The sequence below is a fragment of the Salvia miltiorrhiza genome, chromosome 8 (genome assembly GCF_028751815.1).
Source record: "Salvia miltiorrhiza cultivar Shanhuang (shh) chromosome 8, IMPLAD_Smil_shh, whole genome shotgun sequence".
Taxonomy (NCBI): Eukaryota; Viridiplantae; Streptophyta; class Magnoliopsida; order Lamiales; family Lamiaceae; genus Salvia; species Salvia miltiorrhiza.
In genome coordinates this window covers 33978923-34005917 of record NC_080394.1, presented here as the reverse complement: position 1 = coordinate 34005917, position 26995 = coordinate 33978923, and the positions used below count along the sequence as shown (strand labels likewise).

Below are 26995 nucleotides of genomic sequence, written 5' to 3'. Positions count from 1 at the left end.
GAGGTATATTTATCCGACGTTGGATACCAAAATGTAGATGAATAATGCGAGATCCAATTATTGGAGGTGGAAGAGAATCAAGAGAAAATTCTAAAATTGTACAATTTAAAACAATTATTGGAGGTGCAGATCCACCCCCGAAGTAGAGGGTGCAATTAAACCCAAACGTTAACGGACACTTAACGGCGTTAGGTCAAAGGGGGGGATTTGCACCCTTTTCTCGGAGTTCAGAGGTTTAGTTGCACACACAGTGAGCAAGAGGGGTTATACGCTATTGGGGCTACTACTTCGGGGGTCAATCTGCACCTTTTCCCCTTAAAATTTTAAACTATATTATTATTAATAGTTCATATTTAAATAGCTTAAAACTAATTAAAAATCAGATAAAATACGAATAATATAAAAAGGAAAATGTAACAACAAATATATGTTTATATAAATGAAGATGAAATCCTCAAATCTACCAGTGAGCAGGGGCGGATCTAGGGGGCTGGGGGGGAGAGGCTGAAGCCCCCTCCCAAATTTTTAGTTTTATATTTTATGTTATTAAATATATATATATATATATATATATATATATAGGGAAGGGCTACTGTGAGAGCACCTCTTATAATAAGAAATACTCCCTCCGTCCCATTATTCATAGCTCGTACGTATTCCTTTTTTAGCCGTCCCAAGCTACTTAGCTCGTTTCCTTTTTGAGCCATAATTAGGGAACTATTAACTTAATTAAGTTGACTATTTAAAGTAAATTACAAACCCTAAATCTACCCAACCCCCCCCCCCCCAATTCACTCCGCCGCTCTATGCTCTCTTTCTCTCTCATATGCGCAGCCCTCATGTGGCTGAAACCCTAAATTGTGCCGCCCTCTACCGCCTCTCTTGCTGCCCTTAATCGCAATGATGAAGCGTTCCTTCCCTTGGAAGGAGTATCTAAGCGATGAGTTCATCCCCGATACTGAAGATTCACTTGGCTTCATTGACGATCCGTCGCCTGTGTACTTCATGTTCTCCATGTCGGAGGCATTGACGGCGGCCTCCCAGGAGTAGTAGCTCGGTGCATCTGAGGTTGAAGATGAAGGAGAGCTTAGGTGCGAGCAGAGTCCATCCCCTCCGCTCCGACCTCCGATCTATCGCCGCCGTTGTCCTGCAAGGCTCAGAAAGTATGAAACCCCCTCCTTACCTCTCTCATTTACTCAGTCCTCTGATTTAGGTCAACATACTGATATTCTCTGTTACGAATCATGGGCATCGGTTTTTCTGAGCAAGGAATCCGATGCCAAGTTGAAAGATTTAGAGGCAAAATCAGGGGTCAAATCGGAGGAATCAGGGGCCAAAACGGAAGAATTAGGAGGGAAATCCGACGAGTGGTGGCTCACGGCATCCAAAGGCCACCATAGACTACTCGCCATACTGCTTCCTGCCTTGTTTTGGGTGAGATCTTCTATGTTTTTGGTGAATGTGTGCTGATTTGAAACTGTAATCTTGTGGCTGTATGCAAGAGACCTAGGGTTTAATAGGTGATTTCATTGCTGAAATGATAAGAACATGCTCATATTTAAAAAAAAAATCATCATAAATGCAGAATTCATACACTAAGGATTCTGTTCCGGCCATACCTGCTTGATGAAACACTCTTTCATTACTTGTTTTGTTATGCTCTCGATTGGCTTTTGCTCAAGTGTCCATGCTTCCCTATTCTTACTTGACCTCTTTGATGGTACCATTTCTGTTAAAGGGAAGATTCATATCTTCCCATAAAAAAGAACACTCCCATCATCACCAAATATTGCTCGACACACAGCACACACGAACATCACCTTTTTTATGAACTTTTTACTCTTGAAACTTTTATGTGGCTCAGCCTCTGCTGGAGTTAAATAGAATCTGTGAGAAGCTTTGGTGATGTAGAACCACTTTTCATCGATATGATAGTGTTGTGCATGCTCTTGAACTTCAATTTATCTAGCAGCCTATCATACTCAATATTCTCTAAGCAAAACCTCAACCGTAATAGCTTATTTGGGGCTGTAAGGTCAGGTTTTATAGCACTTGTATGAGCCTTGATCAGCCCCTGATCTATCCACCTCCCTACGGTACTCTTGCTGCAGTTTATGTCACTAGCCAATCTTCGTATGGTTGATCTTTTAGATAACTCAATGCTTGCAATTAACTATAGATCAATTTGTACTCTTTTTCTCCTTGGTCTACATATTTTCCTACTTTGTGAACTTATAAAATGATCTTGAATCTGTTTTTGCTTTGCATCAGCCCAAAGACGACAAACGGTTCGCCGAGAGACGCCGAACTTGAGTTCGGCAACCTTCATTTTACCTCGTCGTGGCTTACCATTCTTGCTGTCGATGATCAAGAACTGAATAAGAGCAGCCCTTTCTTCAATTGTCAAATCTTTCCTCCTCATTTTTTTTTTTTTGGATGTAATGGTAGTATGTAGAATGACTCTCTATTTAAAGAGAAAGTTGTTGTCTGAAATTGTAGAGGGAAATGAATTTGGTGTACTGCCGCCTTTTTTGGCTCATATATGAAATTTGGTTGCATTAAGATTGTTGTGTTCTGCCGCCTTTTTTTAATTCTGTTTAGCCGCCAACTTTTCATTTCAGTTTAATCGGCCTTTTAGTATGAATTTCAGTTTCCATGTTTATTTTATTGATTACATCACTTTATTAAGGAAGTGGGTTAAGGATTAAAATAGTAGAAAGAAATAGCTTAATCTTGTGGTCCCTACTACTTTTACAACTACTTTAACTCTCCTAAATACTCGTGCCGAAAAGTTTTGAGCCATGAATAATAGGACGGAGGGAGTAAGAATTAGGAAAAATGTATGAATTTAATTATGTAGAACACGTATGAATTTGCTGTATAAATGTATGAATTGCGAAAAATAAATTTTTGCTACCTTTGAGATTCAAACTCAAGACCATGAATTCATCCAACAGGATGATGAATCAACCGTAGATCTTGATGATCTAAGGACTGAAAATTATTTTTATTTTATATCTTAAGAAATGTACTTATTTTAGCCATCCCCTATATATATATATATATTCCTAATTATAAAAGAGTCTTGTTTTACAAAAATTGATTTGCTTGTTATATTCCCTCATATAGATTTAATTTAAGGTTAATTGTGTTATTCAAAATTATATAATTTATGAAAATGTTGTTTATTATTATTATTATTATTGTGCTTGTCTTTTAATAAAAAAAATGCCTAAAATATACGAAATGTCCTAAAAAAATTTGTAATGTATTGAAATTATATAATCTATGAAAATGTTGTTCTTTATTATTACTCTTATGCTTCTATTTTGATAAAAAGAAATATCTAAAATGTATGGAATGTCTAAAAAAACAGGGGCTATCGCCCCCGAACCCCATAAAAATTCAATCCCCCGAACAAAATTCCTAGCTTCGCCACTGCTAGTAAGTCATTCCATTTTGTACTAAGGCAGCAAGACTACTTTTCATGTCAACGAAGAAAATGATTGAGAAACTAACAGACTTATTACATTCAATAAATAAGGATCCAACAAAAGAGAAAATAAAAGTACAAAAATCTATATTAAAACAATAAGTTTGTACAAAAACCTAACGAAAATATGCATAGGTGTAATAAGAACGTATAAATGTGTTTTGCCAAAAAGAAACTAGTGAAAGAATATTTGTCCTTTCAAAGTTGTGCATTATATAGTACATAAACTATATTCCTCCTAGAGGCAACATCCTATTTTAACCAAAACTATAGAGTAAAAAGAAATTATATCCATATAAATAAAATTACGAAAATAATATATAGTTATTGTGACCAATTGTATTGTGTATTTATACACACTTTTCGCTACTATACAAAATCAAAATGGTGTAACAATGTATTTTTTCAAAATTAAATTTTACATGATTTTCACAAAATCCTAAAAATAGTTACAAAATTTGAGAGGCGGCGATGACGCTAGAGAAAAAAAACAGAATGCGGCGGCGTTGCTGATCCGAGCAAATGGGATCCTCTGTCCCAAAATATAGTGTGTACCACGTGTACCACTCTTCATTTCTTTAAATTTTTAAATTATTTTTTATTCAATTTTAATTTATTATGCTTTTATATAATATAAAGATAATTAACAAGGGTTCACTCATCCATTTAGGGTTTATAATTATTTTTATATATTTATTTGAATTAATAATAGATTATTTGGGTTTATTAATTCAAAGTTAGGGTATATAATTTTTTAAATTTTAATTTTTCAATGATAAATACTAATTAGAGTTTATAATATAATAATAATTTTTATTTTTATAAAACAAAGAAATGAAGAGTGATATACATGGTACACACAATATTATGGGACAGAGGATCCCATCTGTGATCCGAGATAGAGGCAGTGGAGAATCGAGAAAAAGACAAAAATGTGAATAAAGAATATAGTAGTAAAATCATAATTTATATATATTACTATAAAACAACTAAAGTAATTAATAATAGGGTAAATATCACTTTATGTCCCATCGTTTGGCCGAATTATCGATTATGTCTCAACTTATCGATAATATCTAATCGGTACCCAACCTAACAACATTTTTTCAATTGTGTCCCCTAAAAATTTTCCGGCGCCCGGAAGATGATGTGGAACGCCGGAAACTGTGACGTGGATTTATTAAAACAGTTGGATTTGCCAGCTATAATAAACTTTAAAAAAAAAGTATATATGTGGCACTAAAACAAAACTAACGAGTTTGAGAAATCACCTCATTTATCCTGAGCGCGGCGGCGCCCAAACCTAATTTCTGCAATATCTCGCCCTCGCTGATCGACAGCGAAGCAGCACCGAACGCGTTCCCAAAATATCCATCCGGCAAAGACGACACCCTCGCTCTTGCGCCAATGAGGATTATCGAAGCGCGAGTAGTTGGATCGTTGTTAGCTGCTTGAGAGCGCATCGTGCTCCGCCATAGATGCGCCATGAGTGCTTGAAGAGTAGATATTTTGTCAGTGCCGGCTTCGGAATTGGCTTTAGCCTTCAATTGACTTAACTCTTCTTTGTTGAAGTGGAATACCGTCCACGGCGACGTGGTTAGCGGCGCAGCCGATGAAGATGCCGTCGTCGAGCTCCGTGACTTGCACCGCCAACAGAGGCTTTGAGATTCCTTCGTAACTGTGGACGCCGGTGTTGATCGGGAACAACGAAGACTCGATATTCATGTAGCTCGGCCCGAGGAGGCCGGAGACGGTGACGGAAGCGGCGACTGCATGAGTGAACTCGGCTCCTGCGTTGTTGCCACATAAGTATTTGTATTTTTGTTTTTAAAAAGTTTAATAATGTTTGAAATTCCAACTGTTTTAATAAATCCACGTCACAGTTTCCGGCGTTCCACATCATCTTCTGGGCGCCGGAAAATTTTTAGGGGACACAATTGAAAAAATGTTGTTAGGTTGGGTATCGATTAGATATTATCGATAAGTTGGGACATAATCGATAATTCGGTCAAACGATGGGACATAAAGTGATATTTACCCTTAATAATATTCACAAGGCATTTAAAAAAAGAGAAAATAAAATAAAATAAAGGAATTTGAATGAACAAGCAAATTCCAGAATTTGTAGGAAGGACTGCATTTCTTCTACTTCACTGGACTTCAAATTGGAGAAGAAATCTCATCTATCTTTGTAGCATCTGCAGATTTGTCTACATACTTGGCCTTGAGCACTACCATATCTTGTATAAGCTGCGTCATGTTTAGCTGCGACGAGCCTCCTTCCTCCACCGCCCTCTTGGCCGCCTCTCCAAGCTTCCGTGCCCTCTCTCTCCTCTCCGCCCCTTCCTCTCCTCCCTCCATCAACTCATCAATCGCCATCTTCACATCATCGCTCCTCACCTGCACCGCAGCACCATCGTCCATCCCTAGCACCACCGGAATCTCCACGCCTACTCTCACCCCAGTTTTGATCACGTTCACGATGAACTTCTCGTTGCAGAACTGCTCCGCGAACACGGGCCACGTGATCATCGGCACGCCGGCGCTCACGCCCTCGAGAGTCGAGTTCCACCCGCAGTGCGTTAGAAACCCTCCCACCGATGGGTGGGACAGGATCAGCACCTGCGGCGCCCACCCCCGGATCAAGAGCCCCCTCCCTCCGATCCGCTGCTCGAATTTCTCCTCCGTCAGCCACGACACGAACTCGTCGGAGGCTTGCCTGATCACCCAAACGAAGGGGCGGTTGGAAGCTTCTAGGCCTAATCCCATCTCTATCAGCTGCGCGGCGGCCACGCGCGATATGCTCCCTAGGCAGACGTAGATGACAGAGCCGGGGGCGTGCGAGTCAAGCCATTTCAAGCAGTCGTGTCCGCCAATCGCCGCCGTGTTGCCTCTCTCCTCCTTGTCGGAATCCTCCACGTTGCAGAGCGAAACTGGTCCGATGCACCAGACCTTATTGCCTCGGAGATTAGCGTATTTCCGGACATATTCAGTCTCCAGCTCTTGAAAAGTGTTGGCCACCGTTCCGGCCGAGCCGCCCTCGGAGTTGATGAGCTGGCGCCGGAACTCAACCAATTCCGGCGACAAATCTTCAACGGAGCCCCTGAGCTGAACTTTGGTGAGCTCGATACGATGAGGCAAATCCGGCACAACGAAATACTCTGTATCAGTAGCTACATCTTCTAGAAGCTTGGAGGCCCGCAAGACGTTCATGCACGTGAGAGAAAAGCAGCAGGTGCCGTGAAACTCGAGGCGAGGGATTCCCAGTTGGCGAGCCATTTCCGTGGCCCATGGAAAACTCATATCGGCTATCAAACAAGTAGGATTGAGTTGGACGAGCAAATCCTGGACCTGCTCCCGCAGCATGCCGGTTGCCTTGAAGAAGTTCACCATGTAATGCTTCGACGGCAGCGCGTCAAAATGTTCGCAGCCCTCGGGCAGGCCGGCCTCGGCGCAGGGCAGCCTCAGGTGGAAGATGCGGATGCTCAATCCGGAGGCGATTGCGCGCTCCACCGTTTTATTTACTCTGCTGCCGTTCTTTGGAGTGACGAGAATCGAGACGTCGACTCCGTGCTTCGCCAGAAGCTTGGCCAAATCCACCGCGGGAATCAGATGGCCTTGCGCCATGAACGGGAACAGGACGAAATGAGGCGGTTTGCCATTGGCCGACATTGTAGTTGAACTATCTCTGAGAGAGAGAGATGGCTTAATTAGTTTGGTTTATGGTGATTAATTTGGAGTAGTGGGATAAATACCGGAAGCTTGGAAGTTTCTAAGTTGGAAGTGTGTGTGATGATGTAAGAGTATACACCAGCAGATTGAAGGATATAGTTAGGCTGTCACGCAACTTTTTCTTGTGGTATCAACTATGAAACTGATGCATGTGGATGAAACACTACTGGTGGTTCACATTAAGTGCTCGTTTGGTTCAAGTAGATGAATGAAAAGTGAATATTGAAATTAAATAAAGGAGTGGAATGATAACAATAACCATTATTTTTATTGAGTATTTGGTTTAACAATGGAAATGAATCATTAGTAAGAGATTCTCTTTCTTTTGTTTCCCCTCTATTTTGAGGGGTAACAAATTAGGTGATTAAGTTACTCTCAAGTAAGGGTAATGATTATCTCATTATCCAAACCAAACAATAAATAATGAATTCAATTACTTAATTCTCTTTCCGAAGCAAAAGACAGTAATTCTTGATTGATGAATGTGACAGACAAGTTATAGCGAGAAACTGATGCAGAGAAGCTTCGAGTTGATGCTGCAGGTACTGACGTGCACGTTAACTATTTGTCAAATAAGGGTATGAGACTTCGGTTCGGACCCATGCTTTGAAAGTTTATCTCACTCACCCAACACGAATTCTAGATGCATGTGGTCGACATTTGTGCAGCATATATAACATGCTACACAAATTAAAATGGAGAATCACACAAGATTTTATTGTCACATACGAGATTTAATTAACAAGTGAACACAAATAAATTCATGATATTTTATGTACTAGATATATATAATTTTTAAAATATAGACTATTAATATTGATACTTTCTACGTCCCATTACAAATGTCTCATTTTTTATAATAACATATCTAGGGATGGCAATGGATCCTGGACCCGGTCCAGATCCGTGGATCCAGATCCGATTTTACGGATCTGGATCTCAATTTTTTGGATCCGCGGATCTGGATCTCATTTTCTAAAACGGATCTGGATCTGGATCTTGACATTTGAGATCCGGATCCGACCCAGATCCGACCCGTGGATCCGATTTAATTCAAATTTTATTATTTATTTTTTATATTTATTTTATTTATAATATTAGATATATTAAAAATTTAAAAAAAAATAGAATAACTTCGAAAACCTAATTTCTAATTCATCTCTCTCTCCCCTCTCGGTTCTTCAACTTCACTCATGCGCCGCCTCACTCCCATCTTCCATCGGCCATCTCCTTCTCGGCCTCAGTCACGCCGCCTCACCTCCATCGCCGGTCGCCTTCTCCACTTCGCTCGCCCGCCCGCCACCGGAGAAATAGGGAACAGCAGCAGCAGTGTAGCACACTTCGTCCGCCCAGCCGCACGAACTCCCATCGTCGGTCGCCTTCTCCACTTCGCTCGCCCGCCCGCCGCCGAAGAAATACGGAACAGCAGCAGCAGTGCAGCACACTTCGTCCGCCCAACCGCACGAACTCCCTATCGCCGGTCGCCTTCTCCAGTTTGTGCTACTCCAGCCGCACGAACTCCCATTGCCGGTCTCCTTCTACAATTCGTTCGCCGCCAGACTCCACCGCCGCGGCGCCGACGTCGTTCAGCCATGAGTTTGTCTCCCACAGGATGCTCTGAATCAAAGGTTAGATTTTGATTTTGAGCATGTTTATGACTGAAATTTTGATTCTGATTTGAATTGATTTATATTCGAAATTTATGAATTGTTTGTCTTAAACTTGGCGAAAATATCAGTGAGGAACCAGAGCTATTTTTTCCCTTAAATTAATGTAAACGATCTTGACATTGTTTTTACCAAAATTCTCAATCCAATATTATACTATGATTAATTAAAAATGTTTAGGAAAACAAAAACTCAATAATGCACTGCTCTGAATAATGAATATAGTTTTTGTATCACAAGTGGAAGTCAAGATCACATGTTATTGAATTTGATAGTTTTGGGTTAATAGACGTTTTATTTTTTGTACCCTTGTAAGTGTAAATATGCTTTTTAATTTTTCAAATGAAAAAATGTGCATCTGGACTTTTTTAAGATATGATCTTGGAATTGCAGGCCATGTAATTACATATATGAGTAGTAATTGTGTTAGTCGTGATTATGACTGTTTTTGTAGGAGTGTGAAAATAAGTGATTTATGATTTGTTTTGTTTTTGCAGGCGAGTGAAAATAAGTTGAATGAAGAAGAGTTTGTTGATCAACTTGTGAATGTAAATATACTTGAAGATGATTCCACCAAGTGTTAAATATTGTTGACTTTGTGAATTTATTTTTGAATTTAATTTGAAAATAGTAGATCCATGGATCTGGACCCGCGGATCCGCGGATCTGACGGATCTGGATCTAAAATTTTCAGATCCTGCGGATCTGGATCCGGATCTGGATCTGGTATATGAAAACGGATCTGGATCTGGTATTGGCCAGACCCGGTCCAGATCCGGCCCGTTGCCATCCCTAAACATATCTCATTACAAATGTTTCATTCATTTTCTGACAAATAATTAAAAGAATTGTATTCTCTCTTTATATCTACTTTTAAAATAATATTTAAATAATTTCTAGCAACTCAATTTATCTACTAATTTCATACTCTTAATCTCCATATCCAAATGTGAGGACGGATGGAGTAATAAAAAGAAATATTGTTACGTGGACTAAAAAACATACACAATAATACATGATCAGTATATTGGTTCAGCGAATGAGATCTTCTCCAACTCGATGCTAGTATTTAAAAAATAAAAAAGTCAATGTTCAAAACAAAAGAATTTGACTAATCCCAATTTAGATAGAAAAAGATTTTAAAAAAAATGGACTGATCGATCCTAAAGATTAATGCGTTAAGACTGCACCACCGTCTGACCGCCAAGATAAAATTAATAAAATCTATAATTATTTTTCGTTGGTGTTATTTTTTGATGAAAATAATGTATTAAATAATTAAAATAAAATAAAAGATTACAAACTGAAAACTTTGGGCATATATTCAAGGGGAAGACAGCCACTAGCACCTAAAGGAGGGTGGGGGCGGGGGAGGGAGAAGGTTTTCTAAAAAACTCGTAAAAAATAAGGCTAGATAGTATAGGTACAAACTCGGATCACTTTCACTCGGTTTGACTCCAAACACCTTTGAAAGGAGATTTCTTGCTAATAGAGGTCTCTATACCGGCTCCTAAGTGTTACTCCATCCGTCCACGAAATGAGTACTCATTTGTGAACGGCACGGGTTTTAAAAAATATATGGAGGGTAGTGTTAATAGTTTAAGGGTCCCATTTTTTTAGTATATTAATTAAAGAGATGTGTGGGGTACACTTGCCAAAAAGGGAAATGGGTACTCATTTCGTGGACGGACGAAAAAGAAAATATGGGTACTCATTTCGTAGACGGAGGGAGTATTAATTTCTAAGGGCGTGCAACAATTATTTTTCACTTTTTTATATATCTTTTGTAAAATAGATAATTCTTCGAGATGATTGATGAAAATTCTTCTTAAACATAGATTTAACTTTAATAATATTCTTGTTTGTTTCATTTGACATGGGTAATTTAACACTTGAAACATGAGCACCTTATTCGGAGCAAGTTGATTTAAGGGCAGAATGTAACGACATAATTGTTCCCGGTTGGGCACGTAAAGGTGCTGGTTCTATCATCGTAAGCGTAGCTATAAGCCTGCGGGCATCGCGACTTGAATATCTGCGAGTAGCTCGTCGGCTTGCACGTCGCCGGACTACTATACGCGCCCGTGCAACAATACTGCGGCTGCTTGAATGCAAGACACGCGCTCTTGCACCCAACCACCGCGCCACCCGCCCCTCTCACGCTCAGTTCACTGGGGCAGCTCATATTCATATCAGCCGGGCAGCCCGTCGACGGGCAGTTTCCTCCGGAGGGGCTCACCCTCACGGGAAGATTAAATCCGTCCACGAGGCTCACGTCGTAGAAGTCTTTGCCTCCGTCTCCTGCCAGCGTGAATTCCACTAGGGTTACGGGAGGTGTGCCGCCGGCGCCGTTGCATTCGACTCGGCCCGAGTTGCAATCGCCGCTTGCGCATGTGAACCGCCCCGACTTGGAGCATTGGAACCGGCCCCAGATTCGACCCGACCATGGAGCCGGGATGGTGAGGTCTCTTGAAGCCCGCGGTTGTAGCTCGAACCCGGTTAGGACTGGCGAACCGGTTCCGGTTAGAGCTGCTGGCCATATTGGAAATCTGCAGTTGTTTCTCACAGTGAATACAGCTGCATCAGCCCCTGCCACAAGTTTTAGATGATTTTAATTTTATATTCGAAATTTGGAGAGGAAAACCACCTAGTATGAAAAGGGCATAATAATAAATAGAAATTCTATATCATTTAATTAATCGGTACGTAAAACAAGTAAGTTCATTACTTTCCCTCAAAAAAAATTATTTAGGCTCATAGTGAACAAGTCTAATGTGATTTGGCTTGTTGCATATAAACAAAGTTTGTATATGAGAATACGAAAAATAGTACTGTAGTAGATTTTTCCTTGCGTTAGAAAATAAATAAATAGAAATCAAGGATAGAGAAATAATGATTTACATGAAAAACAGCATATCGCTAGAAGAAGGGAAGTCAAGATCTTAATTTCCATGGGAGATGTCTTGAACTTGATTTGTTGTTGAATTTGAATGAAGTAATATGACATATATATAGTGTGCATCGGTGAAGGCTTTATAAAAATATGTATATTCAATTCGTGTTAAATCCGACCTGATTTGAAGATCCTACATTAAATATTGGGTTAATAATATTTTATGTCCCGAATTTTCAACGTTTTCCGTAAAATGTTCCAAACTTTTATTTTCTCTTAAAAAACTCCAAACTTTCAGCATTTTCTATAAAATGTCCCCAACTTTTATTTTCTTTTAAAAAATCTGAACTTTCAACAGTGTCCATAAAATATCCCAAACTTTGTTTTTTCCCCCTAAAAAGCTCTGAACTTTCGTCGTTTTCTATAAATGTCCCGCAATACAAAATCTTGTGACGGAAAGATGACTCATTTCCCAAGAGAAGTCTCAAATTATCAACTTAGTAATATAAGATTCAGAACTTGACTGCAAACATTATGAGAAGAGTCATCTTTCAGCCACTGAATTTTGTGAAACGGAATATTTTATAGAAAATATTGAAAGTTCGGGGTTTTTTAGGAGAAAACGAAAATTTGAAATATTTTATAGAAAAACGCTAAAAGTTCGGGACATTTTATAAAAATTGTTGAAAGTTTAAGATGTTTTAGAAGAGAGAGTGAAATGTCAAGACATTTTATCAAAAAAAAATAACGAAAGTTCGGAACATAAAACACTATTAACCCTTAAATATTTGATTTTCTAATATGATTTAGTAGATGGCATTGATGAGGAATGACCCAAAAATGTATATGAGGATGAGCTACGTGTTTGTATATATACACTTTATTGATTAATGAAAGTATCATATTTATTAAGAACAATAAATGGATTTAAATCAAATTCATTGAATCTAATATATACATATGCAATTATTATGAAATTAATTAATGGAGAGAGGTGAATTTAATATAAAAATATAAAGTTAATTAAAGTTCAACATTCTATCAATTTATCGACAAAATGGATGTTAGGTATAAACATATTTTAAATTTTACAAATATATTTATCCTTTTGGAGAAGACCGCTGAATGTGGAGTACATTTTTTGCAAATTCATTGACGAAGGAATTGTACATTTATTATGATTTGCATAGTTTTTTCAAATGCAATAATGTTTGAATTGCCAAGAAAAAATTGGACTTTTTGCCAAATTTTAAGAATGGATAGTTTTCATTGTACTTGGGTTCTGTTTATTTTGAAGAATTAGTCTTGATTCTTTATTTATTTTGATGGATTGGAACTTTGGGATATTTCAATAGTCTTAATTATTTTAATCATTTTGAGTTTTATCCCATTGAAAGAGTAAGAAAGAAAGGATACAAATATTCAATAATGTATTTTATCAATCATGCAAGTAAACGCCCCTTAGTGGACAAGAGAATTAATTTTTAACATAATTTTGTATTTATCTATACTTATTTTTGCAAATTATCTCGATGAATGATGTCCGTGCACTATATATATATATATATATATATATATATATATATAATATATATATATATATACAGACAAAGAAGATAATTAATATATATATATATATATTAATTATCTTCTTTGTCTGTTAAAGTGTGGCACAATTATTTTATTCGACATCCACATAGAATATATCACTTTCTTTTTAAGACATGACTTAATACTATATCCTTATAATTCAACTTTACATCCTTATTTACCGAAAAACAAAATGTATGATCCCCACTTAATCTTTATAATTCAACCTCAATTATTCATCATTTTAACATATATAGTCGGACTTTTCATCAAGAAATAATTTATCAACTATTTTATTAAAATTTGTGTTAATATATATTTTTTATGGAGGGAGGTGGTAATGAATTGTCATCTTGAATTATGCTTTTAATCTGTGCTAGTAGTACAACTGGACGAATAATCCAATTGATTTAACTAGTGGCTTTAATTAATTCTAACTAGCTAATTGAACCAGTTTAACTGAAGGTCCAGGCTTCCAGCCATGTTATAAAAAATCAATTACTTTATAATCTGCACATATATTAATAGAGTTAGCATTTGGTCTTTGAGGACTGCCCTAAAACCACCTAAACACTATAAATAAGGACTGCCCTACATATAAACTTGAAAAGGACATGGTTTATTTATTTTATTTATTGGAAGAGAGGTATATTTATCCGACGTTGGATACCAAAATGTAGATGAATAATGCGAGATCCAATTATTGGAGGTGGAAGAGAATCAAGAGAAAATTCTAAAATTGTACAATTTAAAACAATTTCCGTCATTCAGGGACAAGCTATGTATGTATTTATTTTATTTTATTTTATTTTTTTACAATGAAGCATTCGAAACATACCCCGCTATTATGGTGGAGTTACATGCCCCCATTGAATATAAATAATGAAATCACTCTAAACATGGACATTCCATACCTCCACTGTTATGATTTTATCCAATCACGATGTCGACAGTTACGGCAGCTACCTCGCAAGCAATTTTGCCGTCACTCGTAATCCTCATGGTTGCGCTGGCTCACGCACACGAGCATCAACACGCAGAAGATGATCATACGCACCACGCCACTCGGCGCCACGCACATGAGCATGAACACGGCTCACATCCTCATCCACATGCACATCATGAGCATGAACACCCACATGCCCGTTCACATCCACATGCACATCATGAGCATGAACACCCGCATGCACATCATGAACACGAAAACACCCACAGGCGCCACGGGCCCCTGCCTCAGACATGTCCTAGTCCCGACCAAGGGCCCGAGCCTGGTGCATGGAAGGATGCCCATGCAACCTTCTATGGCGCACCCGACGGCACAATAGGTCATCGGCTTCTGTTTTTGTTACCATTTTCATATGTTGCAGCTGAGCTGAGCTGATGCATTATAAGATGGTATATATGCAGGGGGGGCATGCGGGTACGAGGAGAGTGATAAACAGATCTACGGTTCGGAGACAACGGCATTGAGCACAGTATTGTTCGAAGATGGGATGGCGTGCGGAGCTTGCTTCGAGATCAAATGCAGCGAACCCAGCGAATGGTGCAAACCCGGCCAGCCAACAGTGCACATCACCGCCACGGACTTTTGCCCACCGGGGGGCGAGGGGTGGTGCAATTCGCCCAAGGAGCACTTCGACCTGTCGCAACCGGCGTTCCACAAGATCGCCGAGCACAAGGGTGGCATCGTCCCTGTCAAATACCGCAGGTAATTAAGGAAGGAGCGTATTGACATTGGAATTTGAATGGATTTGATTTGATGTGGTGCTTGTGCTTATGCTTTAGGGTTCCATGCAAGAGACATGGGGGTATTCGATTCAAAGTAACAGGGAATCCGTATTTCAACATGATCGGAATTACAAACGTGGGCGGCGCCGGTGATGTGTCCAAGGTAGAGGTGAAGGTCGGAGAGCAGTGGGTGGCGTTGAAACACAACTACGGCGACAAGTGGGATACCAACGAACACCTAGTCGGGAAGAAGCTGACATTTAGAATCACGACTGGCGACGGCAAAAGTGTAATCACGGAGCAAGCTGCCCCACAAGACTGGCAATTTGGCAAGACTTATCAAGGCAAGAACGTGGCATGAACTACAATCATGCATACTTATGTTATAGGTATAGCTATTGGAAAAAGAATAATGATTCGACAGAAATGTGTATAATACTACAACAATGAATAGGCTCATTTGAACGACTCAAAGTAGGAGTTACATATCCGGCCTTAAGGCTGCAACATGTATATATACAACAACATTCGTGCAAAATTTGGGTTATATACTGTTACCCAAGAATCACGACCAAACGTGGCCATCATCCAGCTTCTTTTGCTTCTTCTTCTTCCTTCTTTGCTCTCGAGTTTGCACAGCATGATGGGCATACTGTGCACGGATCTCCATTAATTTTGTTTTGGCATCCCGGAACGGTGCATCAGACTTTGCAGCCATCAATTGCTGGGCCAGAATTTACAAGTTATTGTTAACTCCTGTAATGATTAAAATCAATAATAAGGGGCCCGGAACTAACTAATTACCTTTACATGGTCCATCGCTGCCAAATTGAACCCTAAGGTATCTTTGCATTCCTGACAAAACAGAAACGTCAAGTTAGTTACATACGCCTCCAGACAATGATTTGCAGGCAAAATCCAAGAATTAAACGTGAGAAAGCATTCACTAACACATAATGGTGGAGATTCTATTTTGACTAGCCAAGTTTAAGAGCCAATCTCTTCTCTGATATGTTATTTTTCAAGTTAACTTTGTCGAGAGTTCCTCATAAATCAATTGAGAGAAAAGTCAGAAGATTTGGTGCATAATAAATTTTTCAAGGGCGTGGTTTCAAGTGGCATCAGGTGTACATATCTTGTACATGTAGTCAAATACTCAAAAGTTAATTCTTTCCAAATATTAAAAGCTTTCATTGCATTCACTTTCACTTGTTAACAGAAAAAAATAGAGCAGTTTTTTTATCTGACTTTCTCAAAGGTACTTTTCTTTTTCATGTCATGGGCATACTGTATATCACGATGAAAAAGATAATTTAAAAAGATGCATTCCAAGCTAGAGGTTTTATAGATTAAAAGCACCTTGCTGGATCAGATTTTATCAAATTCCATTCAAAAATTACCTTGACCCTAGCATGCAAGATGTCTTTGAGAAGAGATAGAATGGGCCTGGCAGAGACAGTAGAGGTTAGTTGGTAATGATGGATCTGCAGCAACACAGTCGAAACCCGACATACAAGCTCAACCTGACAATAGAAAAACACACCAAATGAATTATGTGGAATAAAAGAAAAGCAGCCATCAGAGATTGCTCGTTATTTGAATGCTCCAGTGATCACAGCTAGAATACTTTATCAATTTTAAGTGTATAATTTCTATGCCTAGACACACTAACCTTTTCAGGGTAAGCAACCCACTCTTTCAAATAGGATAGAACCCTTAAGGAATCAGAGAATGGCAGAGCCTGCAAAATTGCATTAGTAAAAATAGATTATACTTCTTTCCCCAAATGAGGAAAACATAATACTAGATTAAGATGGTGATAAATTCCCCTTTAAAAACAGGTGATAAATTTTCCTAGTAACATATCCACATCAGAGGCCAAGGAGATAGTTGTGGAAAAAATAAAAGACATGTAAATAAATATTCTCTTTTCTTATATCTCATCAGACTGTTCCTGGTTAAAAGTTCTTTTAGTGGAAATTTGGAAGAAATAGAAGAGTACGCAGTCAACACAATCACCGACAAGGAGAAAAATGTCAGTCAACATAATTAAACATACAAAATTTCACAAACAGAAGCAAAACCAACCAAACTTACTAGCAATGCCTGCTCCAAATCATTCGTGTGAACACTTGATACTGCACGCAAAACAAAATCAGATGGAGAAAGGCCAAGCATAAGAATGTTTGGCTGGAAATCAGCAACCTTCCCTTGTGATCTCTCCTGAACACAAAATATAAAAAAGGGCTTAAGATGACATTCGGGATACATTTAGACTGTGCACGTCTGTCAAATCTGAAGGGGCATCAATATAAAAAGAGAGAAAAACACGGATGAAAACATGAATTTTAGACTTTAATTATGAGCGACGCAATGACAAGATATATAATACAAGCACCTCATGTTCGGCAATACGCTTCAATTCTTCCTCTGCTATATCTAGTGCTTCCATAATGGAGTCAGCTGCAGGTTACAGTTTCTCCAGTTTTCTTTCCTGCTAATGCCACAGCCCCCTCTTCTGGTAATTCCTCTTTAGGCGCATACTTACTCTCAAATGGATTATCAATGTCAGTCTCAAACATCTCTTCCAGTCTCTTTTCTTTCTCCTCCTGCAAAGTACATAATGAGTCAATCATTTCAACTATCTCACAATGACCAGGAGCTACACACAAACTTTGCATAGATTGGATTGTAATACAATCAAAGTATTAGGTAATGAAACAAAAGTCAAGACTTTTAACTGGATATTGAAAGGAAAATTAGTACACAATACACTACCTCAATGAAAAAGGGCTCTTCAGTACGATCCCAACGGCGAATAGATCTATCAAGAGATCCTGTTAATAGAAAATCCCCATGATTGCTGATTGCAAGGCAAGAAACCTCAGAATGATGACCTTCAAGAGTTAAAAGCAATTCAAACTTGTCTGCGTCCCAATATTTCACCAAACGATCTCTTCCCACACTGAACATGTAGTGAGTATTTTTGACAAACTTAACTGCCTCGACACTGCAATGAAAATAGCAATTCTGATTTAGCAACCCAAATAATATATTCAGGAGATGGAGAAGTGGACTTTTTAACTAATTTCTTCCCAAGTGCCATTACCTATCAGCGTGAGCAAAAAGGGACTTATGGCAGTCACCAAAATCCAGACCCCATATTTTCAGATTTTTGTCCGCAGATCCAGTAACAATCAAATCCCCATCAGAAGATATGTCCATGCATAACACAGGCAGCTTATGGCCATACAATGAGAGGAAAAATTTAAGGGTATCCATGAAGAAGACCTGATCCAATGAATCAGCAATTATTAATAGAAAAAATTAGAAACATCCAATGAAGTATATTTTAAATTTTAATTTTGTTGTTCACATTAATGCCGCAAACAGAAATAAAAGCATTAAGAATGTAGATACAAAAGGTGGAAACCTGTTAGAGTGCAGATTTATCGTAGAAGGTCGATAGCGAGCAGTGTAGCTGCTCTGTTTATTATCTCTTTAGTGTTAGCATAGTATGTTTTAATTAAATATAAGTTTAGGGCTGCTAGTTCCTGCATGGGCTTAGCAAGCCCACTTTATAGTTAAGCTTCTCTTGGAAGCTACTATTGACTTCCCCTAGAAGTCAAGCTAGGAAATAAAAGAAGTCTCTCTCCTTCAGAGGGGGACTTGTCTAGGATTTGATTTTTGGTCTAGCACTAGTTGCTTTGGAATAGCGAGAGTTCTTCTCGTTTGGATTTCTCTTTGTTTTGCAAATTATCATTCCTTAGTTTCGATATCTGAATATTATTCCCCTTTACTCTAATAAAACCACAGTCACATTCCTACACCAACAAACATATTCATTTATACACTAATTACTAGTAAATGCAATAACTCACAAATACACAATTAAATCAGCTAATCAGAAGATTTCTCTATAAATGAAGCTATTCATTGTCGTCTATGACATGCAATACGATTCTCTGTTTGGGGCAGTAATGTAAGAGATTCTAATACGAGACACAAGCAACTAAGAGAGTCATCGAACCTTCACTGTGCAATCCAACATGGCAACTGCAATATGTTTACCCTCCGGGCTGACAGCGATTACAACAACATCATCATTCATTTTCAAATTTCTCACTGGAGATACTGTCAAATGTTTATGATCCTGTAGAATTAAAATAATTAACACATGATTATGAACATTTACTTACATAGGAAAAGAAAACATATAAATATTAAATATGTGTGTCAGTGTATGTTATACAGTTTATAAGCAGCAAAAGATTTGGTGAAAGAAACAAGACGAGATCAGAAACACACTTGACCAGGTTTCTGTGCAAAATCATACGCCCAAAACTTGACATCCTGGTCTGCACTCCCGGTGACAAAACCATCTGGTGCTGAAGCAATAGACCTGACATCACCACCATGAGCTTCAACTACGTCAACACAAGTACCACTTCTTACATCAATTATTTCCAATGTCCCCTTTTTTGTTCCGACAACTGCATACTTATTACCAGGTACAAAGAGGCCACACAATCCATAACCCGAATCAATAGTTCGAAGGCAAGACCCAGTGCTAGGGTTCCATATTTTGATCAAGCTATGGCTTGTGGACATCAAAAGAGTATTATCCGAGCTAAGAGTTACACTTCTGACAACAGAACGATGTCCGTGGAGCTCAATTGCACTTGTTCTTTCTGGAGAAGTGCTGCCAATCGAATAAGTTTCCAACGAATTGTTGTCTAAAGACAACGCTAAAGTTGCCAGTGAGCCTTTTGCAGTTATAGGAGAAAAATATATAGAGCAAATCTTCTTCTTAGCTTGTACGGGCTGAAGAGGCTTGAAGATGTCAGGGACTGTAACTAGGAGCTCACTACTCTCTTCAACTTCCATACCTGTATTTCCATTTTCAGTTATCTCGGCCTTATTTTTAGAAGTTTTTTTCTCCTTTCTGTTGATTCTCCTTTTGGCCTTCCTTTTAGATTCAGACTCATCCAAAACACGAAATATCTCAACAATTTTTCCCGCAACCTGACAAGCCAGTAAGTTACCAGTTTTATTGAACCGCACCGTGGAAACCCTATCTTTGCTCTGACGCCGTATATCACCAAAATGCTTCAAAACTTCCCATTTGTTTCTGGCAGGGGCATTTCCATTTTCAACATCAAATGCAATTTTTTCAGGCTCAGTTTTTCCATCAGCTGAATCATTCTTAATTGAATAAAATCTTAGCTCTGAGTCACCTGACCCAGACACTAAATACCTCTCATCAGGATCAACATCAATTGACCAAATTTCGCTATGATGACCACTAACTATCTGCACACAATGTTGTGTTTCAAGATCCCAAACTCTCAAAAACTTGTCCTTTGAGGAACTAACCAACTTTTTACTGGAATCTAGGAACACAAGATCAGTAACCTATTTAAAAATGAGACAGAGCAAAAGTGAGAAAAAAGCCATACCAAAATTCAAGATGGGACCATAAAAAGAACAGTGCAACTTATCAATAGAAATCGTAAATCCGAAAATGAGTCAGATATCTTAAAGACGTCACTTAAACCTGGTCGCGATGCCCTCGAAGGCGAAACAGCCCTGCTTCACCAATTACGTCCCATAAAATGATGTCACAGTCCTTGCTCCCTGAAGCAAGTAAAGATCCAAGCTTGTTATATCGAAGAATCGTCACTGGAGATCTATGTCCATTTAGAGTGGTCTCGCATGTTCCTTTCTCACTATCCCATATTCTTACAGTACCATCAGCATAGCCACCTGCAATCTGAAAATCCAAGCGCATTTATCAATTTTTCCAACAGAATAATATATATTGTCCACATCCCAGATTTTATTCGTCAAAATGAATTTATATGGATTGCTACAATCACTGTCATTGCTTAAACAAAGATGTACTGAAAACTTCATTTTTCCATTCACAAGAGAAGTGAACAAAGATGAAACCTTTATTCAACTTCCTAAACTTCCATACAGCAACTAACTTCCACCAAAATACAAAAATGTCTTCGCCAGTGTACGTGGGTGCGTGCGTGCAGATATAAATGCGCATACTCATTCGTTTATAATATTAAAAACAGTTCCATATCTTTAATTCATGTAGAACAAACATCTTCAACCGAAACCACGCGCTGCCGCATCTAATAAGTAAACAAATTCAGCTCATAGTTCCATATAGAGCTTAAGAGATCGCATTGAAGCAAACAGATAGAAAGCAATACCAAGGAAGACTGAGAAGCAGCGATGGCGGTGACGGCGAGCTTGGGGCCGCGAGACGTGGATGTAGGTGACGGCGCTAGGGCTTTGGTGCAGATTCCCTTGCGAACGTGCCACACACCGAGCTTCTCTAACCCCGCCGCCAAAAGGTGTTTGCCGGAGCTGTCGTACGTTATGTTACAATCAACAGATACGATCACGCCGAACACTGCCGCCGGCTCGTATCTCAGGTATGCCTTAACCATCGCTTCTTACTCCTTCCCGGCCGGTGGTGGCGTAGAAGTTGGGTTTAACTGGAAAAATCGAATATTTAGGTTTGTGGGTTTAGGGTTTAAGATTGTGAATTTAACTTTTTCCCTCTCAATTAGGTTTGGGCATTGGACTTTGTAATACATCAAAATAAAAATAGAAATACTGGGTTTAAAAAGTGGGCTCGTATACAACTTCACTTCAGCCGAAAGTAATAAAGTGAGCCCATTAGTCGAATTCTGGACCAATTCGATAAGGTCCAATAGCAGATAACAGATGTGTCTGGCCGATTAAAATTTGATTTTTATTAGTATAAATAATGGAGACAATGCGTCTAAAAATATCATGAGAGAAACTATATTGAAATGCCAAACTTAGTCAATAAATAATGCAAAAATGTTGACAAACTGTTAGTGCTGGAGAACATAAATAAACACTAGTGACATGATGTGGTAGAAGCAGACAAACTAGATTAAAAAAATTAAAAAAAATTGCTAAAGTAATTAAATATCTGTGATTGTAATATTATGATACGTCGTATCAAAGTTGATGCGCTAGGTTAAATTAGTATCATATTTAGTGTAAAGCTACTAGCACTAATTATTACAATTTCGGGAAAGATAAGATATAAAAATATATGTGGCGAAAACAATAGGGTATTAGTATATCGTGGGAGATGTTTACTTCTAATTGATTTCATTTCGTCTTCTGCTTTATCATATTAAGAATTATTTTTCAGTTTGTTTGTTATGGTTGGAACGAGAAAAATCCCCTATCCAATTTTAAACTTTTTAAAAGTTAATATATTTTTCCTAGACTTGTTCCAAAAAACTAACAACATACATCAGTATTTGAAAAACTAAAATAAAAAAATACATAAGCGCAAATTATAAAATAATTTTGCATCAAAACAGACCAAAAGAAAACATCAAAATTGTTGAATTTTATAAGTAGTTGGAATTGACATGTCGATACGTATTGTTGTAATAAATTATTTTGGTGACATTGAGATCAATTTTGGATCTTTTTACAACGATTATTTTCTCAGAAAGGTTAAATTTTATAAGGTATTAATACTTGCGAGTAGTCTAAGTCATGACCATCTTTTTTATTTAACGTAGATCATGTCAATACACGTGTTTATTACAATTTTGTTGTACAGAATGATCCAAGTATCCAAGTGAATGGCGAAAAAATGTTGAGGTGGTCAGCAACCTTTGTTTCAATACAATTTATTTTCTCTTAATTGGCAACTAGTAAGACCATCCGTGCCACGGCGAAATCGAAATTAAATGATATGTTTAAATAAAAATATATAAATATTAATCAGAAATAAAATATAATAAATGCAAAATATGATTTAAAAATAAAATACTAATTACTCAATAAAATTCTGAATTTAAAAACACAAATTTCAATTATGTATAAAGTGTAATGATAATTATAGTTATTAAATTATTTTAAATTATTTGATAATGAAAATTAATATTACACATTATTATTCACATAATAATAATAATAATAATAATAATAATAATAATAATAAATAAATATTTTCATTCAAGTTGAAAAATTTTAACAAAGAAAAAGAAAATAAAATATTTTAAAATTTTAGTAAGCTATTTGTTTTAAATTCATTTTTGATAATTTTTTATACCATATTAAAGATCTTTTGACGAACTTAAGCTTAAGATGCACATTAAATATTTTTTTATAAATTAAATTTGATCATGTTTAGAAAAGAATTAAAATTATAAAAAAGAAAAGAGAAAAAAAAATAGTTAAAAAATTGATGGGAGAAGAGAGATAAAAAATGGAGGGAGAAAACTGCTCTTTTATATATTATATAGATTATATACTATATGATTTCATAATTAATAATTAGATATAAGCTGATTTAAATCATTTTTGTAAGGAAATTTGATAGGTGGAACAACTATGATTTCATAAATTTTGCTTTATGGTAGAATATGCTGGACTCATAAACAAATGAGACTAATTTTCCATTCTTCCTTTTTCAACTCTAGAATATTGCACCCATCTACGGATTGACTTTTTAGTTTTCATTTTCATTCATCTACAAATTCTATTTTTATCCTTTTATATAAATAATACTGTAAATTTTGAAATTCTAACATATTTACACATTATTATTAACAGACTTAACTTTTTTTAATATCAATCTTCGCTCATCAAATACACAATTAACTTTTTTAAAATTTGTATTCACTTCGTCTAGGAAGTGAATACAAGATGAATTTTTTTAATTTTCGCCATTGGTAAATTTGATGTACTATTTCTTGAATTATTTTTGGTCTCGTGTATTTTATCCTATTAAAAGGGTCATGAGTAATAAATAATAATCATTCAAACATGGAAAATGGAGAAAGACATATAACATGGAACTATGATTGATGATGGGACTTTTGAAATTTTAGTGTTTGGCACTTGTTCTTGTTCAACGAGAATTGATATTGATAACATGTAAAAAGTCAATCGCAAAATATGGATTAGCTGATTGGGTAACATCACAGGTTGTGGGTGGGGCGGCAATCTTTAGTTTTACCAGATTAGTTATTTATCACATTAAGATACTATATACAGACTATTACCCTAATAAAAATAAACTGCGGCCGAAATTGAACAAAACACAATTAAATATAATGGATACGTGTTTAATTAATAACCCTAACTCAAACATTTTTCTGGAATATACACTTTTTTTTTTTGAAGGAAAGGAATATACACTTTTTTAATATAAAATAATTTTATATTGTCCTCGATTTGGAGTTTAGTACATTTCATTTTCAACCTAAAGTTTAGGTCTTAAATTGCGGTTTTAGCTCTTTTTTATTTATTTAAAAAATTATAATATCATGATCGTTGTAAATTATAAGATATTCGTAGTTATAATTCTGTTTTCACCATTTAACATGGAGTTAAGCTCGGAAAGTATAAAAAGCTGTGGAATGAATCAAATATAAGTTTAAGTGTTTTTTTTTAAAGGTCAGAGAAATTGATGTATTACTTAAAATCATAATGTACAATATCGCAAAGTCAAGGTGAGAATTCTCACTTTCAAATCATTACATCTTGGAAATGAGCAAGCAAGGATATATGTTAACTAATTACATAATTATGTTAAGACTAAACATTATTAACGAGTCCATAAAATTTAGCATGAATTTCACATATTATTTTATCTACATTGTTAAATTGTAAGCATATCAATTCTCATTTTTTTAAAAATCTTATTTCATCATAAAAATATATGTCTATAAATTTCATAAATTATACTTTCAATTGTATTCGTTGTTATACTATAAATAGTTACTTTAATTGAACATATTTTTTAATGATTTGGGCACGGCGTTTTTAGTGCATATAAGTTAGAAATAAAAAATCAATTAGTTAGTGTAATTTTTTATGTACACATAAATAAGAAAAATATATATATAGGGAGAGGTTCAAATAAGAACCACTAAATAAAATTAGAACATAGAACCATTTTAAACCATTGGATCATCAAGATATACGGTGGATGCATCATCTTGGTGGATGAATGCAGATCCTGGGTTCGAATCCTGAAGGGAGCAAAAAAATTATTATTTTCGGATGCATTAAATTTAATAGCGAATGCATTAATTTATATAGTAGATGCATTGATTTTAATGGTTCTTATGTTCTCACGATAAGTGTAGTTCTCACTATAACCGCACCCTATATATATATATATATATATATACTTAGAAGCATGAAAGAGAGAATGAGAACAAATTACATAAAATATATACTACATAGAATCTTATTATATATAATTATGAATGAATTGCATCAATTTTAGTCCATATATTAGACTATTGCTTATATAAAGCCGATAATATTTTATTTTAAAAATATATTTTTATTCAAAAAAATATTTTTTATATTTCGAGTAAAAAATGAATAATAATAATAATAATAATAATAATAATAACAATAATAATAATAATAATAATAATAATAATAATAATGATGTATGTTTCGTATATACATGTTCCATATAAATATATATGTCAAAACTTAAATTTAGAATGATTAAAATGGAATGGAATGACTAATGATTCCTATAGATGTTGGAATGAGAATTCCAAATGAAATGAAAATTCTTACATATATATATAATACTAGTACTGATGTTATAAATTACTCCCTCCGTCCGCCAAGATTATGTAAAAATTACTATATCGGGCGTCCGCCAAGATTATGTCACTTTCCTTTTAAGGCAATTGTCCCATCATTCTCTTTAATATTTTATCCTTACTAACACTCTTTATTTACAAAAACTCACCCCAAATTCAATCTCAACCACACATCTCATAAAGTGGTGGGACCATTTTTTTCGCTACATCAAAATCATCACCAATTTTATTAAATCTTGTGCCCAAGCAATTTTGCATAATCTTGACGGACAGAGGGAGTAGTATTTTATTAGTAGCTCAAATTTTTCCTTGATTTGTTATAAATTTTTGTTGTTATAATATCTTTTTTTCGAGGTAGAATTTGTATAGTTATTTGATTTTTTGTTGAATATAGTATTGATGTTTTTGACATAGTTATATATTAATATTATAATATTACGATTTTACAGTAAAGGAAACCCTAAGGATTTGGATGATTCAATTATGTTTTACCTAAAACAAATAATTGACGACAATAGTTCTTATGCAAATATTTATTGAATAGTTATTGATCATATCACATGCCATAGCTCTCTTGATTTGAAACTTTGGCGGGTAGAAAAGAGATCAAAGGATAGTAGCACATACAATGATACAATATGCCAAGTGCACCACAATTTGTTATTGTTGAAGATTTTGAGTCAATACTCGACAAGAGATTGTCGAGAAGAGATACGGAAAACTTCAGCGCATCCATGAATTCCACCCTTCTTAACTTCCACTACAGTATCCTTCTATATTCATTTATGGGAAAGATGGATACTATCTAGATATTCAACATATATATCGCATCTGACACTAGCAATAGAAATACACTCACATTGAGAAAGTTTTTAGCAGTTCAGTTGCAAGACAGAGAAAATGAGGGACAACAACTTTTCCTTGCGAGACGATTACTCCAATAATTTATTGTTTACGTATACAAAATGATGGAAACACAGAGGTTACAATAGATCAGTCACAATCAATCATCCTTTAGGTTCGAAAGATATGGTAACCTAAGAGATTCCAAAACCAAGGAAAATGTCGACAGTTCTTTCAGTGGCGGATCCAGGATTTGTGATTTGGGGGTATTAAATTTATACAATGCCTGAAAATATTTGTATGAGGGTTCGGGGGTGAGAGCTCCCGAGCTAATTATTTTTAAACATTTCGTACGATTCATTTATATATTCAAGTAGAATTTCAATGAACTTAGAAT

The 26995-nt window shown here is 36.4% G+C and overlaps 4 protein-coding genes across 4 annotated transcripts; 1 reads left to right on the top strand and 3 right to left on the bottom strand.

The window, feature by feature from the left end:
- Positions 1-5511: 5511 nt before the first annotated feature.
- Positions 5512-7233, bottom strand: LOC130997851 (UDP-glycosyltransferase 73C4-like). Its single transcript, XM_057923279.1, has one exon. It carries the CDS (start codon positions 7163-7165, stop codon positions 5654-5656), a length of 1512 nt encoding a protein of 503 aa, XP_057779262.1. The 5' UTR covers positions 7166-7233; the 3' UTR covers positions 5512-5653.
- A 3460-nt stretch (positions 7234-10693) lies between these two features.
- LOC130997850 (thaumatin-like protein 1b) lies at positions 10694-11911 on the bottom strand. Its single transcript, XM_057923278.1, has 2 exons — positions 11794-11911; positions 10694-11481 (listed from the first exon to the last, which is right to left on the bottom strand). Exons 1-2 carry the CDS (start codon positions 11897-11899, stop codon positions 10820-10822), a joined length of 768 nt encoding a protein of 255 aa, XP_057779261.1. The 5' UTR covers positions 11900-11911; the 3' UTR covers positions 10694-10819.
- A 2407-nt stretch (positions 11912-14318) lies between these two features.
- On the top strand, positions 14319-15690 carry LOC130998372 (expansin-A9-like). Its single transcript, XM_057923793.1, has 3 exons — positions 14319-14700; positions 14783-15083; positions 15161-15690. The coding sequence occupies exons 1-3, from the start codon at positions 14319-14321 to the stop codon at positions 15462-15464; spliced, it is 987 nt and encodes a 328-aa protein (XP_057779776.1). The 3' UTR covers positions 15465-15690.
- On the bottom strand, positions 15537-21685 carry LOC130997849 (uncharacterized). Its single transcript, XM_057923277.1, is given in 13 exon segments — positions 15537-15827; positions 15908-15958; positions 16504-16626; positions 16776-16844; positions 17201-17326; positions 17502-17570; positions 17572-17712; positions 17882-18113; positions 18213-18394; positions 19134-19256; positions 19412-20518; positions 20661-20876; positions 21331-21685. Coding segments are annotated over 13 exon segments (2838 nt in total). The 5' UTR covers positions 21571-21685; the 3' UTR covers positions 15537-15668.
- Between the last annotated feature and the right edge of the window lie 5310 nt (positions 21686-26995).